This window comes from Artibeus jamaicensis, unplaced genomic scaffold, assembly GCF_021234435.1.
Source record: "Artibeus jamaicensis isolate MK-2021 breed Jamaican fruit bat unplaced genomic scaffold, CSHL_Jam_final contig_781, whole genome shotgun sequence".
In the NCBI taxonomy this organism is placed as follows: domain Eukaryota; kingdom Metazoa; phylum Chordata; class Mammalia; order Chiroptera; family Phyllostomidae; genus Artibeus; species Artibeus jamaicensis.
In genome coordinates, this window is record NW_026521968.1 from 4,170,360 (window position 1) to 4,187,676 (window position 17,317).

At 43.4% G+C, this 17,317-nt stretch overlaps 1 protein-coding gene across 2 annotated transcripts in view; it reads right to left on the minus strand.

Annotated features, from left to right (window-relative positions):
• DNAH9 (dynein axonemal heavy chain 9) overlaps window positions 1–17,013 on the minus strand; it is a 368,257-nt gene extending 351,244 nt beyond the window's left edge. For both annotated transcript variants that reach the window (XM_053672723.1, XM_053672722.1), the window contains exons 1-4: window positions 16,597–17,013; window positions 8,447–8,643; window positions 5,295–5,453; window positions 4,070–4,200 (exon numbers count right to left, since the gene is read on the minus strand). In XM_053672723.1, coding sequence (XP_053528698.1) covers window positions 4,070–4,200; window positions 5,295–5,453; window positions 8,447–8,643; window positions 16,597–17,013 — 904 coding nt within the window. The remainder of the gene's footprint in view (window positions 1–4,069; window positions 4,201–5,294; window positions 5,454–8,446; window positions 8,644–16,596) is intronic.
• Between the last annotated feature and the right edge of the window lie 304 nt (window positions 17,014–17,317).

Genomic DNA, 17,317 nt, shown 5'->3' on the forward strand with positions numbered 1-17,317 from the left:
AAACTGAGAGAGAAGAATGAAGGCTGGTCCCCCCAAACTTTTTAGCTCTTAAGATAAGATATTGAAATCTGAAGAGCCCTGGACAGCTAAGATAATGGTTTGAAGAGGCTTTCTTATAACATTCCTACATCTGAACTTCTTGGCCCTCTCAGCTCCAGCCTGGTGCTCTGTGTGGGGAAGATACTTGGTAATTTTTTGCTGATGTTTTTGCCACTGATATCTCCAAGGCAACACAAAATAGATGACAGAGGACAGATTTCAGAGTAAAAAAGATGTCTTTAAACATCAACCCAGACACTTACCAGTTGTATGACCTTGGGCACATTTAACCTCTCTGAACTTACTTCAAAAAATAGGTTGGACAGTAACTAATTTAAAGAGTTCTTGCCCTGGCTGGAGTACCTCAGTGGGTTGAGCAAGGGCCTGTGAACCAAAGGGTTGCTGGTTTGATTGCCTGGGTTTTGGGCCAGGCCCCCAGTAAAAAGCACTAGTGAGAAAACCACACATTGATGTTTCACTCCCTCTCTCCTTACTTTCCCCTCTCTCTAAAAATAAGGAGTCTTGTGAAGGTCTGAAGGTAGTACAAATAGACTCTTCATACATAGCTAACAGTGCCGGACCAAAGTGGGCATTCCATAAAGAGTAATGTCTCTGATGAATATTTACTAATAAAAATTTTATTGAGCTCTTATGGAGAAGAAGTCACAGAGAACAGAGAAATAGCACAGCCTGAGGATGACGAGGAAAGCCAGGAAAATCTACCATTTCCTTTGACACAGCCCAGGAAGGGGAAGTGCCTTACACTGATCATCTTATGGTGACAGAGAGGGGAAAGTAGAAAAACCAGTAGCATGGGGTGCTAATTCTGCAGGGCAAATTAGAAGGAATGCAGAAGGCCACTGGTAAACTAAACAGCAAGGGAGTGTGTACAAAGAGGAGTTCTTTCCCGGGTAGAACATCAGGCCCTATCATATGAGAGCAGATGGCCTTCATTACATTATATGGATAAGGCTCTGTGTTCATCCTGAAGGAAGCTCAAAATATATACTATTTAGAAAACAGTTTCAATATGCCAGGCATTGTTCTACCCATTAGACATATACCCTCTCATAGAAAACCCTGTAAAGTAGCTTTATTACTTCCACTTTCTAAGTGAGGAACTTAAGACCTAAGCAATTTGCCTAGGGTCTTCCTGTTTGTTGGCCAGCTCTGCCTTGCTGAGCAAAAGCAAGATTACCCCAAGTTATTATGCTGAATCCCTGGCTTGGTGATTTGGGGGCTCACAATATGCAGGAGTTTGTGGTGTGAATATTTGTACTTTATACCCCAAATGAAGTTGTGGAAAGTGGAATGTGAATCAAATTTTTGAAAGTCAGTGTCATGATAAATTGATTAGAGCAGTGAATCTTAAAATGAGAGAGGTGGGAGCAGCAAACCGTGTGTGGCAGGGGCATATCAGAATTCAGCAGCCATTCTAATGAGCATGAGCTCTAGCTTTCATGGGTGTCGTGAGAAAAGAAGCTGAGCCCAGAGGCCAGAGCAGCTTTCTCTTTATGATAGTATTTTTTAAAGCAAATCTTTCTTTAATCATAATCAAGTAATCACTCTACTGATTTTAAGACCACAATGTTTGAGGACTGCCTCATTTGGTCCAGGGTGCAATCACCTTGGCTCTCAAGGCAAATAAAGAAAAAGGGATGAACAGACTTAGGCTCACGACTTTTAACAACTATAAATATAAAAGGCCAGTTGCACAAGGCTTCCCAGTAGTTTTCTGAGAAATCTTTAACAACAGGCTCTTCTGAGACAAAATCCTTTATTCACAGCATCTGCCAATTCCTGTTCTATAAATTATTACCAACATCCCCACCATGTCTAGTTTAAAGCTACCAACTTGACTCTAGTGAGTGTTGGGGGGGATGATTTGAAAAGATTTGCATACAGTGGGCTCTCCTGAGAAACTGCAAGCCAGTTCAAGTCTGTTCCAGAGCGCCACTGGACCTCGACATCTCTTGCACTTGCAAAAATCCTGGACGAGCAACTACACTGCACTATTTCAAACCTACCCCTAGTGGCCAGAGATGAGAACTCCCTAATTAGTCTGTTCTCTCCCTCCAGGATACTGTGCTTCCTGTTCCAAGGTTCTTTATTTCCTAATCAATTCCACTTCAGACAACCTTGTTCCAACACATTTGACTACATTTTTTAAAACCTCCTTCTTCATTTGTCACTCTTTTCCAATTCATGCCCACTAACCCAGAAATATTTATTTTCTTCTCCCTGTCCTCAGTCCATCAGCGAGCCAATGAAAACCCCTCCTATGACTAATAAGAGTAATGCACATAAAATGCCTCTAAAATATTTTTACTTTTCAAAGATCCCAACAAAATTTTTGACAAGTTCTCTACTCAATTCCTCTAATCAAAATTATTTTCTTCTATTATCCAAATTGAGCTATATATTTCAAGGATTTTTATTTTTACAGTAGTGTTTATGTGGTATTACTATAACTGCTTTTAAAAATTTCTTATAATTGCCATTATCTACTCCACTACAAATAGCTTTTTAAAGCTGTCATAGGGAACCAAACAGGTAATAGTGTAAATAATCATAGTCTATTATTTATTAATAATCAACTCACAAATATAATTCTACTACATGTATTTTTTTAATTTCAGAGTCCCAAATTAGTCATGTGCATACCTCCCTTAAGATATTTATCATGTCTGCATAGAACCTATAGTATCATTAAATTTTCTCTGAACTGACCCTCATTTTAACTCAAATAAAATCATATAAAATGAGAACTTCAAATCACTAACATCAATGGAAAACTGGCATCTTCTATCAAAAATGGTTACCCTTTCACATATTTTTAAGTACGCTTGTCTATACATCCCCCACAATAATCTCTCATACCAACAGTGGTACACATACCACCATTTTTATTGAACTACAAATTGGGAACAACAATCGATTCCTCTGGGACATGAAATCTCTCAGTGAAGCAATAAATCAAAGCCTCAAGGGATGCTTTGTTCCAAGCCAGCTTTATGCTGGTAGAGCAGACTCTGTGATAAGACTTCAGGGCCAGAAGGACCTCAAAGCCTAACTACTTTTGCACGTTCTTTGCTGTTATGGAGCCCATGTCAGAAACTCCACCACTGCAACTTCATTCCTGTAGCTGAGTGGTTTTCAAGCCCCAAATCGTTTGGAGAAAAAGGTGGGACAAAGAATCAACCAATGTGCTAGGGACACAGGACACTCCCCTCTTTGACAGAACAAATATATCGTTATTAGTTTCAAGTAGTGAGACTGACATAGGAAATTGTCTTTGAAGACAGAGTACTGATAGACAAAAAAAATGTTTGGAAATCACTGCCGGGATGAGTGTAAATCACATGAAATCACAAATACCTCTGAAAGCACATTTTGACCTACAATCCTGAAGAGTAAGAAGAGGTCTGAAAAGAGAAAGGAAAGAAGCTAAGTGCACTGGTGAGGGGAGAGGGAGTCCTGGAATAACTTAATTACTTCTAATTATAGACTCTGCTGGCTTTGCAATTTTGACAAGGCTGATCTTGCCTGATGCTCAGATGGCCAGGAAATTGTAGTCCCTTCTTACAGTAGGAATGGAAAAAGCAGAATGGAGCTAGAAATGGAATAAAGACCTGGAGGAGCCAGGGGCAAAGAGGCCTGAATTCCAGAAGTGAGAGATAAAAACATGCATTTGTGTGGTGTGGTACAGTCAGTAAACCACTTCCACCTATATTACATCACAACAGCCCAAGGAAGTAGGTGGGAAGTGTGTGTGTATCATAACCATGGTATACACCGGAGCTCAGAGACTTAGGGGACTTTCCCTAGGTCACAAAGTGGTGGAAATGCAAACAGAGCATAGAGTAGCTGCCTTCCTGCTTCTAGATTTGGTATTTTTGTCATGCTAGATTGTGTGGGGTCGGAGGGTTATAAGGACTTAGAGCTGCTGAAATCAGAGAGAGAAGATAATTCAACCCTAAATTACAAATTTGAGATAAACGTATTCATGAAAATACCTGCTGCTCCTCACCTGCTGCAACATCTCTGAACATGGCTTGGAAAGCTGGGAAGTAGCTGCTCTGAAACTTGTCCAGGAGCCCCACCAGGCCCCTCACCTTTATTGTTCTCAGTTGATTGTAAATGTGTTCCAGATCCTCAGACCTGTAACACCACAGAGGAGGTGAGTCCAGGTGAACGTTGGGGAACACCAGTCACACGCCGATGACCCCCTCTCAGATGGACAGAGAGGAGGCCTGCCTCAGGGTCTTCTATACAGGCTGGCTCCAGCCCAAGTAGCCAGGCCATCTGTGCCCAGAACAGGAAGGGCAAAAGCCTGCATCAGGGACATGGTTCAAAGGGGCAGCTCCAGGATGTAACAGGAAGGAAAACTGTGAACATCTGGTGGCTCAAAAGCTTGGCAGCTGGAGGTCATTAGCTCTTGCAGGAAGGTTTGGGGTGGGCGAGTGAGGTGTCGGAGTGAGGCTGCTGGAGAAGCACCCCGCAGTAGGTCAGCAGAATGGTCAGAACCAGGCAGAGGATGGGACATCTAAGCATAACAGCTCCAATGGGTGATGAAACCCTACAGGAACACCTGGTCATGTGATATGGACACTCCCCACTCAGTGCAAGGACAGGGACATCTGCTTCAAACATCTATCTCCTTTTGAGTAAAAGCTTAATCAGCAAAATGATAAACAGGAGCAAGGAAATGGGGAGCCAGAGGTGGAATCAGCAGGAGCAATAATTAGGCCTTTCTGGAAGTCTGTGGCACTGGGACAGAGGCTGATGGGCTTTCAAGTGCTGCTGATGACTGGCTGGGACCAAGGAGAGGCTTTTCTGCAGCCTGCTGTCAGAACACTCTTTTTCTTCAGCTTCTTACCAAAAGTGTGTGTGTGTGTGTGTGTGTGTGTGTGTGTGTGTGTAGCCTTGACTGTCAAATGAGAAAGGAGTAGGCAAGTAATAAAAATATATAAAAGAGAACTAATTAATTTTACATGTACTTGAAAGAGCCTTTAAAGAAATGTCAGAAGTTATACTGACTGTAGTAGCCCAGGAAGGAGGGGCAACCACTGGACCCTAGGAAAGGGTGCCTCTCCCAGAGCGTAGGAAAACTGCATGGACCCAAGTGGCACTGAGCTGTGGGCTCTAGGGGATGTGAGAAACACCTGGAGGTGGGACCAGACTCATGGCTGGCTCCCCCAGGCCATGACCCTCTGTAAGACAGCTGCCAAGGGTCTGAATGAGCATGCACTGACCTGCTCTTCCAGAATTCCAACTCCACCTTAGGGGTGGGATTTTCCCTTTGCAGAAGCGACTGGGAAGATTCTTTCTTGAGGACCAGCTGTACTTGGTGGCTCCACTGGATCACTGCCGACTCAATGGCATAGATGAGAGACTTATCTGTGGAATCCAAGCTGTGAAAGGCCCAACAAATCTCTTGAAACATTGAAAATAACTTAAATCTGGGTGCCCCCAAACTGAATCCCAAAATTTTAAAAAAATAGGTGGGAAATTCCATCTAATCTACGCATTCTTTGCAGAAAAGATTTTAAATCTCCACCTGAGGGCATTTTTTCATTAGTTTAGAGAGAGAGGAAGGGAGAGGGGAAGGAAGAGAGAGGAACATTGACTGGTTTCTTCCCATACACACCTGGACCAGGGATTGAATCCATAACCTAACTATGTTCCCTAACTGGGAACTGAACCCACAATCTTTTGGTTATAGGATGACACTCCAACCAACTGAGCAATGCTGGCCAGAGCTAGTCCTGTCATTCTTTTGTTGGACAGAGCTAGTCCTGTCCAACTTTTGTTGGACAGTAGACTGATGAGTAGTCAATTCAAAATATAGATCCTCCCCAGACAAAATGCTTATGCATGAATGCATACACAATTACTCAAGACAGTGTTCACCAATATTCTGAAGCCTAGTTTAAGAATTTTAAATTCTGTGAAGTTTTTCTGTCAATGCAGATATATACTAGACAGGAAACATTTTCACATCTACCCAGACCTTGCTCGAATCCCAATAATGTCAGTAGCCTCTCAGCTTGACGAAGCAGTGCATTCCTCAGTAGATGGGCTCTCCCTGGGAGAAAATGTATCTCTATATGGAGGCACATCTACCTTTCTGTGATTTCCTCACATTGGTCTTAGTTCTGGCCTCTGCATCAAGAGGAAATTGGTTACTTCCTTCTCCCCAAAACAAATCATCAGCCGTCTGAACACCAATGTTAACTTCACTCTGTCCTTGCTTTTCTGGGAAAGAATGGAATTCCCCAGCATTCTACCTCATCTATCCTTTAAATAAACAAACAAACCAGGAATATTTTAGAAGGACTTGAAAATGAAAAATATATTTTGATTTGCCTTTTCATTAAGTTCTAAATAAAAATTGTTTATGCCAAGAACTTGATACAAATGACAAAGAAAGGGAGTTTATCATTCACATTTTTATACCAAGAAACCACCTTTGCTTAATTTAATCATAAGCAATTACAGAAGGTATTAAAGGGAGAAGATGCTCACCTTCCTGAAATATGATCCAGCCTTTTGGGAAATTATCAAGTTCAAACAAAGGATGATAAACTCAATAATGATTATATACACAGACACTGAATGTTATGTTAGAATATAAAAGGAACAGGAAAATGGTAATTTGTATTTATTTGAAATTGAAAAATTTTATTAAACTAAAATAAATTTTCCATTTAACTGGGAAATTGCTTCAAATTATATTGATATATGTAGCAAATTACTTCCAGTAGCAAAAATTCATTATAAAGTACATTGCCATCCCACGTATTACTTATTCTTCAGATCAAATCATGGGCTCTGAACATACAATAACAGTAATGCATCGGGAAACTCCTGGCATTAGGGCAGTCTGAGCTCATGCAGGAAGATGGCCTGTTGCTACGAACACATAGAGATGCTGGGTAGTCTCAGGCACCTGCGGCCAGTTGGCATTTGTGCATTTGCCCCAGCATGGGCAAATGCACAAATGGAGGTCATCCAATTTGGAAGTCGGCCACTTCAGCTTTCATTTTGACCTCCTTCTCCCAGATTATTCTTAAAGGTGCATGTCTAGTGCATCTTGGATATCAGCAGGCCTTGCATTTTGACTTTTGGCCCATCCCCAACCTCAAGTCTCTCCAACTTGGTCATAATAGTTAGCTACCATTTAGTAAGCACCATCATATGCTATGTGCTATCCTAAGAGCTTTGCAGATACCATCTTGCAAGGACCCTGAGTGAGAGGCAGGTGCTAAGGCCACCTGCATTTTATAAGCAAGAAGAAAATAGAGTCTGGGAGAGATTAAATGACTGCTTACACATGACCTGTCAGCACGTGGCAGAGCCTGGAGTAAAAGCTGGGATCCCGAGCTCTGTGCTAGGTTCTATGTTATCTTGCCTCATAGCCTTTCCATTTTATTGCAGACACTCAAGGAAATGATAGAGATAGTGGATTCTGCTATGGTTCTCCACCTATCCATGTTGCTGTGTTGACCCCAAAAAACATTTTAATATTAGACTCTAAAACATCAAAAAAGATGGCTTTCTTAGTGCTACCAACAATGGTTTTAAATAAAGCCAGTATTTTTATTTTGTTGATCCAGCAGATAAAATTCTTTTCTGTGTTTGAGTAATCCCCTATACCTAAGCATCTTGTTAGGAGCTCCCTGCTCCAAAAAAAATGCTGGGTAGAATACAACAAACTATATCATTTAGATACTTAGCCTGGCTTGAAAGAAAATAAAAATACCTCATTTCATGAGGGACATAGACAAAGATAGCTTGTAGCTGGAATGGTAAGTAGAAGCTGATGGCAGACATAATTCCTGAAGGAGAAGAGGCTCGGATTTTAATGCCTACTTGGGCACAGGAGGCGTGGACTTCAAGCTCTAACAAAGCCAGATCTGTTTCCATTTGGAAAAAAATCCCCAAGACCTGAAAAAAATCTCCAGCTGCTGGGGGAGGAGGGTCTGGAACTGTAACAAGAGCCACCAGAATGAGTTCTGTGGCATTATGTGCTGGGTAAATGCTGGGAAGTGGCGTGGCTGTCTCCCAGACTGGACCTGGGCCTTTGCCAACGATGAGACACTGTCCTGATAAGCAAAACACTAAAATCAGTGTGGCTGCTCTCTGCCCTGACATAATTCTGGGTGGAAAAGAGGCCATGATGCCGTGGTAACCTTAAAAGACTTCAGGCAGGGGGACTGGGACAAGGGTAGCAATCAGCACAAAACATACAGTCAGAGGATGTTGGCAAACAGCAGAAGTGGGCTTGTGTGCAGCACAAGGACATATGCAAAGTCAGGAACAGAAAAGTCATAAGGAAAACATTCAGCTAAATCAACGTCTCCCATATCACAGAGACCCATACGGCCAGGCTGATGGTACTTACATGGTCTCACTTTCAGAATCCCAAAATGCCATTTTTTCTGAGCCTGCTGGAAGAGGCAACAAAGTCTTCCCCCTCCTGTGCTCAAGGATAACCATGAGGACACAGTGGAGGCTGTAGGCATGCTGCTGGACCTCTTGACATACCACAGGGGGCCAGTCTAGGTGATTCTTCTCATTGACCAAGATGGGGATAACAACCTGGAAGAAAGGTGCACAGGAAAGAAAGGCAGACATTCATTCTACTTCTGAGAACTTACTGAAAGATTACTCTGAGAAAGGCCCAGAAAACTATGCACAACCTTTTGCAAGTCACTGTGCTGTAAGGCCCAGTGAAGCAACATTACGTTGTGCCTTGACATCTGATAGAATCAGGAGAGCCTCAGAGAGCCTATCACAAGCTTCTGTCCCTCTTAGCTCCTACACATAAGGTCCATTGGTCAAACAATCCTCCTTATCAAGGAGAACAGGCATAGTTGCTGCTTATCCCAAAGGAGTGGGCTTCAGGTCCTTGACAGCCAGTGGAGTTATTCAAACAAGCCAATTTCATCCTCCCACTAGATCCAGTGAAGACCACACACACTTGATACTACAAAGCTTACCTCCCACAGACCCTAGTTTTTCACTCTGTTCCCAAGGGCAGCAGCCCCAGGTGGCCCTGTGTGGCATGGTATCCCCCTCCTTTGGGCTGTGAGTGTATGTGACTATTCAGTTGCTGTCAGTCTCATTTGACCTGTGTTCTATAGTTAGCCATCTCCATAACCCTAGGGCAGGAGTCCCTCCCTAATCAACAGGGTGAGTAAGAAGAGGTGATTAAAACATACACAAAGGCCAGAGACAAAACACAGCACAAGTGAAGGTGAAGATGACCCTCTGTCTCTAGCATCTAAAAAATGTAAAGCAAACTTGAGCATCTTGCAGCTCTCTGTAGGGTGAACATTAGTTAGTTTTGGACACCTAACAGTTCCTCTTCCTTCAGTACCCATCTCCAGATCCAGAGGTGAACATTGTGAATAAATCTGAATGAGTGAGTCAGACCAAAGTCTCTTATCTGAGTTTCTGGAGAAGCATTCTCTTGCTTATGAGTGTGGAGCTACTAGTGGCTATCCTGCTCCCCCATGGAGCCAATACAGAGAAGAGGGATCTTACAGGTGAGGCAAGGCCAAGGCCTATGACATCCTTTGAGCTCTTGCTCTTGAACTTTTTGAGCTAGTTCAAATTGAGTTTTTTATCACTAGCAACTTAAAAAGTTGTAATTAATACAATTTACTAGGAAACTGCCTGTTAAATGCTCACAACTAACATAAAGGAAGCACTATAAAGAAAAAGAGAAAATCCAGTAATGTGATAAGGGACTGTTAAATGAATAATGAAAAGGAAGTATGCACTTATATGGTTTGTTGAGCTCTATATATGACTAATAAGTCTATGTGGCTAAAAAATAGATCTAACATGTGATATTCAAGAGGGTGATCCCTGCCTGGTCTGTCTGAAAATAATCACTGAACTGAGAACTTAGACTTACAGGTGAACCAAGAGTTCCAAGAAATAAAATGTCACAAGTTGAGCTCAACTCACATTCATGTTAGGAAAGGGCCTTTTGGATCTAGGGCAGAAATGATAAACAAGAGAGGGGAGAGAGTATAAAAAATAATTTTGCTAAGATCTCAAAGGGAGGTACTGCATCTTATTGTTGTTTACATACGAGCAGTCCTCCCTTGGATCTGGCATTTGGAAGAACTCAGTAGACATTCATAGAAGACTGTTTGCTGTCTGAAGAAAAAGGGTAGATGGGTTTGGGCTGGACTTTGAAGGGCTTTCAGTGATAGAAACATAATTAATGTGAACTCTATGAAATTAAAAGTCACTCATTCCCTTATTCAGTGGGTATTTATGGAGCATCTACTATGTGCTAGTACTGTTCTAGGTGCTGGAAAGGTACACCAGTGAACTACACATACAGATTAATGACCTCATAAAGTTTATATTCTAGTGGAGAAAGAGTCAATGAACAAGAGCCATGGTGGGGGAAGACCAGATGAGGAGAATCAGAAATGTGGGGGGGAGGGGCTGCAATTATGAATGGAGTTATTGGTGCAGGCATCATTGTGGTACCATTTGAACAAAGAGTGGGGAGCACTGGTAAAGTGCTGTATATACTGGTATATATTGTTGAGGGAAGTGTATGCATTGTGGTTAGAAGGAAGAGACAGTGGAAAGGCCCTGAGGTGGGAGTATGCCTAGTATGAGCAAGAAGCAGTGTAGAAGGCAGCAAACCCGAAACAGGGTGAGTAACAAGAGTAGGGGTGAGTAAAGGGGGTCAAATTATATGCAGCCTTGCCTGTAGAATTTTGACTTTTACTCTCAGAGAAATGGAAATCATTGAAGGGTTTTGAGCAAGGAAGTGACATGGTAGCATCACTCCAGCTGCTGCATTGATCACAGACTATGGGGGGGGGAGTGGAAAAAGATCAGATAGCAAGTTATTACTATTGTACAGAAGACAGTGGCTTGGCACAGGAAGGAGTAGGGGAGATAGTAAGAAATGGTCCGATTCTACATAAATGTGGAAGGCTCAGCTTATGTGATTTCTTAATGATTAGTTGTGGGATTATGAGAAAAAGAAAAACAGGCATCAGGATGACTCCAAGTTTCAAGACTTGAGCGACAGGAAGAATGGAGGTGCCATTAACTGATGTGGGAAGATAAGAGTGAAGTCAATTCTCGAGGGATGTTCAGGAGTATGCTTTCAGACAGATTAGAATTTTATATATCTATTGGACTTCTAACTAGGGAAACTGAGTAGTCAGCTGCCTGTGACAATCAGGGGTTCAGAGGAGCAGAGAAGGCTGGAGATGACAAAGTTGGGAGGTGCTAGATACAGACGGTTTTAGAGTTTTACAGACTCTAAATGAGCACCCCAAAGGAATAAAGCAGAAAAGATGTCTAAGGAATGAGCTCTGGGGCCCTCCCATTTTAAGAAGCTGAAAGAATAGGTGGTATCTCCTATGAAAACTAAGAAGGAATGGCCAAGGGGGACAGGAGGAAACCAGAAGACTAGTGTCCTGGAAGCCCAAGTGAAGAAAGTTCTTCCAGAAGAAGAAGCTCGTCAGGAGCTGGGCCAAATCCTGCTCACTCACAGGTCAAGCAGGCAAAACACTGAAAGTGAAGGTGGGCAGTGACATGCAGAGGTTCCCTAAGTTCTCTCCCATGAAGTACGAGGGTAAACACCTGACAAATGAGTATAAGATAAAACAGGAAAAGAATGGGACCTAGCAGGGACAGACACATATGCTAGACATTTTGCTGTAAAGGGACCGTAGAGATGGGATGATAGATGGTGGGAGGAATGAGAATTTTGTTTGATGGGATTTATCTAGTGGAGAGGGAAAAAATGAGCATGTAAGACAGAGGGGAGACTTGCCAGTCCTATCTCCTCAAGATGAGAATGAGAGGATTCAGAGCACAAGTAGTTTTGGTGTTAAGGTTGGCATCAGATGACAGCAGACAGTCCATCTCAGCAATGGAAGGAATGGTAGTGGACATGCCTACAGATAGCGGCATATGGGGTAGGTATAAGAGTTTGTGGAAATTTCATTGTCTCTGTTTTTTTTTAAACCAAGAAAGAAGCAAGAGCATCACAGAGTGAGGTTGAGAGAAGAGATTTTGGCCATGCAGCTGAGCACCCCAGGGAGAACTGGATTTGGGCAGAGCAAGGAGACAAGGATGGGTTAGGAGAGTGAGAAAGCTTTTAAGTGGGATGAAGAGTGACAGTAATTCCTGTCCTTTATGGGTTGCCTGTAATGTAACTCCGTTCCAGCTCTCCTAACATATTACTACTCAGTTTTGTGAGAACCCTACTGGGTAGTTTGACCCTGACAGAGGTGAGCTAACTTGCTCACAATATGCTGATGAATTTGATAGAACCAGTTGTTTATTTTTTAATATATCAATATTTTTGATGTTTAGTCCTTCTATTTAGCTTATCCTTCCAGACTGAAACACCCAAACAGAAAATTATGTTCAGAGAAAAAGCATTTAGCTGGATAATAGAGCATATTATTATAACATATTCCCAATACTATTTACCCTATTTTGTAAACTTAGTCCTCTCTTCTTTTTTAGTTTACAGTTTACATTCACTATAACTGTATTAGTTTCAGGTGTACATACGGCATAGTGGTTAGGCAACCCTATACTTTACAAAGTGATTTTCCCTGATATCTATGGTCCCCCTTTGGCACCATACATAGTATTAAAATACTACTGATTATATTCTCTATGCTGTACATCTCCACCACAGTTTTGTAACCACCAGTTTGTGCTTCTTAATCCCTTCACCTTTTTCTCCCCTCTGGCAACCATCAGTCCGTTCTCAGTATCTATGAGTCTGTTTTAGTTTTGCTTGTGACAGAACCAACGTTTGAACCCAGGTCCATCACACCCCAAATCCCAGGCTCCCTCTACAAAACACAGCACTTCAAAAGAACATTCAAGTTTCAGAGCTCTAGGACAGATAAGCTGGCGGCAGTGAATAAAGTGACTGGGAGAGGACTTCCTACTTTGGTAGGAACATTACACTTTATGCACCCTCCCCCACCTACCCCCACATAAAGCAGAATACTTTTCTCTGGCAGGTGGGAATTTTTTGGTTTAGTGATGCTGAGTGAAGAGGTGGAAGGACAAGGGGATTGATCTGCACAGTACAGAGAGGACAAAAGACAGAAGGGGAGGGATGGGCATCTGGACACTGGAGATGAACAGAGTTCTCAGCGGGCACTGAATCACCTCCAGGGTATATGAAAGAAGATGGGAGAAAGGTGGTTGAAGAGCTTAAGAATCACTGTTGGAGGTTTTGGGAAATGAAAGTAAAGGCCTGGACATATTTAAAAATAATTTTATTTAGTTTTTTCAATAGATAACACATTTACATGGTGTAAATTTTATTTTTTAAAATATTTTATTTATTTATTTTTCGAGAGAGGGGAAGGGAAGGAGAAAGAGTGGGAGAGAAATATCAATGTATGGTTGCCTTTCATGCGTCCCCTGCTGGGAACTGGCCTGCAACCCAGGCATGTGCCCTGACTGGGAATCGAACTGTGATACTCTGGTTCGCAGGCCCGCGCTCAATCCACTGAGCTATGCCAGCCAGGACATGGTGTAAATTTTAGAAGAATAAAAGCTTTTACAGTGGGAACTCCTACCCTGGTACCTCAGACACCCAGCTCCCCTTGTGGATCACTCTATCAGTGAATGTCCTCCCTCCCTTCCCCCTTCCTTTCTTCCTTCCCTCCCTCCTCCTTCTCCCCTGCTTCTCTCCTTTATTCTCCTTACCTCCCTTCTCCTTCTTCTACTCTTTTATCTCCCTCTCTTCTTTCTTTTTATCAGAAATGGTAACATACAATTCACAAAATTCTGAACCTTAAAAAAATTATCTTAAATTACAGCATTATCCACAATAGCCAAGAGGTTAAAAAAAAACCCTAAATGTCCACCCATGTATGAATTGAAAAAGAAAATGTGGTGTGTGTGTGTAGGTACACACACATACCACCTTTATATATACACATGTATATATTTCAGCCTTAAAAAGGGAGGAAATTCTGTCATATGCTACAATATGGATGAACCTTGAGGACATTATGTGAAGTAAAATACCCGGTCACGGAAAGACAAATACTACATGATTCTGATTACATGAGATGTCTGAAGTGATCAAGTTCATGAGACAAACTACAATGGTGGCTGCCAGGGGCAGGAGGGAGGAAGAGGCAAGATAATTGTTGTTTAGTAGGTATAGAGTTTCACTCATGCAAAAGGAGGGTGGGGTCCAAGGATCTGTTGCACAATTACTGCATGGGATTGACAATATGAGGAGGGAACCCCCAAAACCTGAAATTTACTTATAAAAAACCATGTACTTATTCTTACATGTTTAAACTGCAGTCACATTCAAAGTACTCTCCATTTGTTGTAATATACATATCAATAAATTTTTTTCCACTGCTCAAAAAACAGTTTTTGAACTCATCAATTGTGATGCCTTTTAGTGTTTCTGCCATTTTTTTGTTTCACCTCTTCCACATTGGCAAAACATTTCACATTGAAGACTTTTTTCATACAGGGAAACAAAAAAAAAGTCACTTGGGTCAAGATCAGGTAAATAGGGAGGGTGAGGCACAGGGGTCATGCTGTTTTTGGCCAATGTGAGCAGGTGCCTTTATAAGTCACCCATGTGAAATGGATAAATGCGTTGAGTTTTCAAAAAAATTCATTGAAGCCAAACAGCCTCTCACAACAATGCCAGGTGGTGCACTGATGCAGATGGGTTCCTAGAACACTTGTCTAGCAGGAGAAGCCTATACTGCAAAGGGCTCGCCCTCCAGAAGATAATTCTCTTTTGGGGAGGCCTCCCTCGTATTGTACTCTTCACTTGGAAAATGTTGGGAGAACGAATTTTTTCTTATGTGTTTGTCTTAAGGACTGTTTCACATCAGTCGTTCCTTTTAATTATAGATGGACCTTACTTCATTCATCCAGAAGCCCAGTGATGAACGTTTAGTTTATTTCCAATCTCTTTTTAAGAGAGATTTTAAGGCACCAGTCAAAATTCTTGAACATCTGAGGGTTTGGATTAGTTTAGAATTACTTGTTTGCTGGACTACACTTCTTTGGCTATGACACAAAACTGAGATGGAACTGGTGTCTCCCACATACATTAGGTATAGTTCCATCTCAGAATCTACACCTAATAGATTGTTAGGTATAGATTCAATACCTAACAATTGAATGTTAGGTATTGCATCTGCTACCCATTCCTGAAAGTTACCTTGCTCTCTATTTTTCCTAATTCTTCTCTTTTTTTTTTTTTTTCAGAGATTCAGGACACCAAACTCTCAAGTTCAACACTTGAGGATAAGCATGGATCTCACAACACACAAGTTGTGTGATCTCCCCATCATTCACAAGGGGATTTTATCCAAGCTTGGACTTCTGCAGGGATGTTGTTCAGACAGTGCAGAGCAGCAAAACCATTCCAGTTGTTAAAATACTGGATTGCTTTCATATCTATTGAGAAGCTTTCATGGGCCCCCTGAGACCTTGTGTCATTCCAGACCCTTACCAGAAATTTTCTCCTCCCCCTGCCTCCTAATAAAGCAACCAAAGGGGCTAACACCCAACTTAGTGGAGAGCCTCCAGGACCAAAGCCCAGCACTGGGGCCAATTTGACTCTACGCCAGTCAGACTAGTTTTAAGTTTTTTAAGTCTATGATTAATTTCATGGATGAGATCTTGTATTTATTTCTTTGATATACTCCACAGCGCCTGTCACATGAAACATCATTTAGCTAGTACTCTGTAAATTGCATAACCTGCAAGATCCAGGACACCAAGCTCCAAGAAGCACACACATTCAATTTGCGGGGAAGTGTACTCCCATTCCAGAAAGGTCTAAACATCTCAGCAATCCCTCCTGAGTACCCCCTCAGAAATCCCTTGGCTCTCTTGGCTCTGCTGTGGGGCCACCAAAGCATTCCAAAATCCACACCTCTGGAGACCCTCCTCCCTGAGCGCCAAGCAGGCCCCTCCCAGTGCCTGTTGGACATTTCCAAGTGGATGCCTCAATTTGGTATGGGCACAGGTCTGATCTTTGGTTCATGGTTGTGGGATGAATGAGATGAAAATCAAAACCAAATCATCTACCCCTTTTAACCCTTCCGCAGAAGCAAACACTGTTTATAGCCTTAGTGACCCAACAGAAATGCCCTTTTGCTCACCACTTCCGGTCTTCCCTAGTGCCGCTCGGAAGAGATACATAGCCTTAAAAAGAGGTCAGGCCCCAGGAACTCTTAGGACTCTGGCCTCCCCTTTACTTTTGCTTGAACCCTACCAAGTCCTAAACCTCTCACAGTCCCACTCTGACCGGGCCCTTAGTTAGATTTCCCCAGCTCGCCTCTCAGGTGTCCATACTCCTGTCCTGTTCTCCGTCCAGCTCCGCCTCCACTTACCCCTTTTCCTACGGCTTCAAACTCCGATAGGAGCCTGGGCTCTCCTATGGCTCCGCCCCTTCCCGAGGGCCCCGTCTCCGCCTGGTAGGCCCGCCCCTCCCCCTCCGGAACGGCTGCCCGCGCAGGGTCACCTACCCACCCTCACCTCAGAGAACAGCGTGGCCAGGTGCTCCAGAGGTGCTGCAGGCACGTCCCCGCAAAGCACCGAACCGTGGAGGCTATTGGGCCCGGGCACCTCGGACCTGGTGCGCAGGAAAAAAAGCCCCTTAGCGCGAGGGGGGTTGAACTCAGGACCCCAGTCCAGCCCAGGCCACAACGCCAGGCCCCCGGGCCCGGGCCACACCACCAGCAGCGGCTGAGGCCCCTCCGCAGCATCCCGGCCCAAGAAGGCGTGGAGCCGCTGCTCCGCTTCGGCTGTGCCCGCGCAGCGCTCCCAGGCACCCGCAGCCGGCTGCAGGCTCTGGGTCACGTAGGCCCTCAGGAGTCGCAGGCGCGAGTCCCCACCAGGTTCCTGGTCCAAGTTCTCTCCCGCCAGCACCACCAGTTCCTCAGCGCTCGGCATCCCGCGAAAACTCTGGCTACAGAGGTTTCCCTAGCGACGGGGACGCGGTCAGGACTCCCTCCTGTGCTCCCCTCCTATTGGGCACAGGACTCCTGGCCCCTCCCCTTGCGGTCTAATAAGGTAGGAGAGGGACGGCAGGGGAAGGGGTGGTGTAGCGTCTCTGTTGCTAAGGCACCAGCGGACGCGCCTGTTTAGTGAATGGTCTTGAGGACTGGAGAAACTCAGGTTTATTGTCTTGGACAATGGTTTGTTGATGTGGTGCATGGAAGGGAGGTCAAGGATATAAATGTTGTTAAGGATCCTC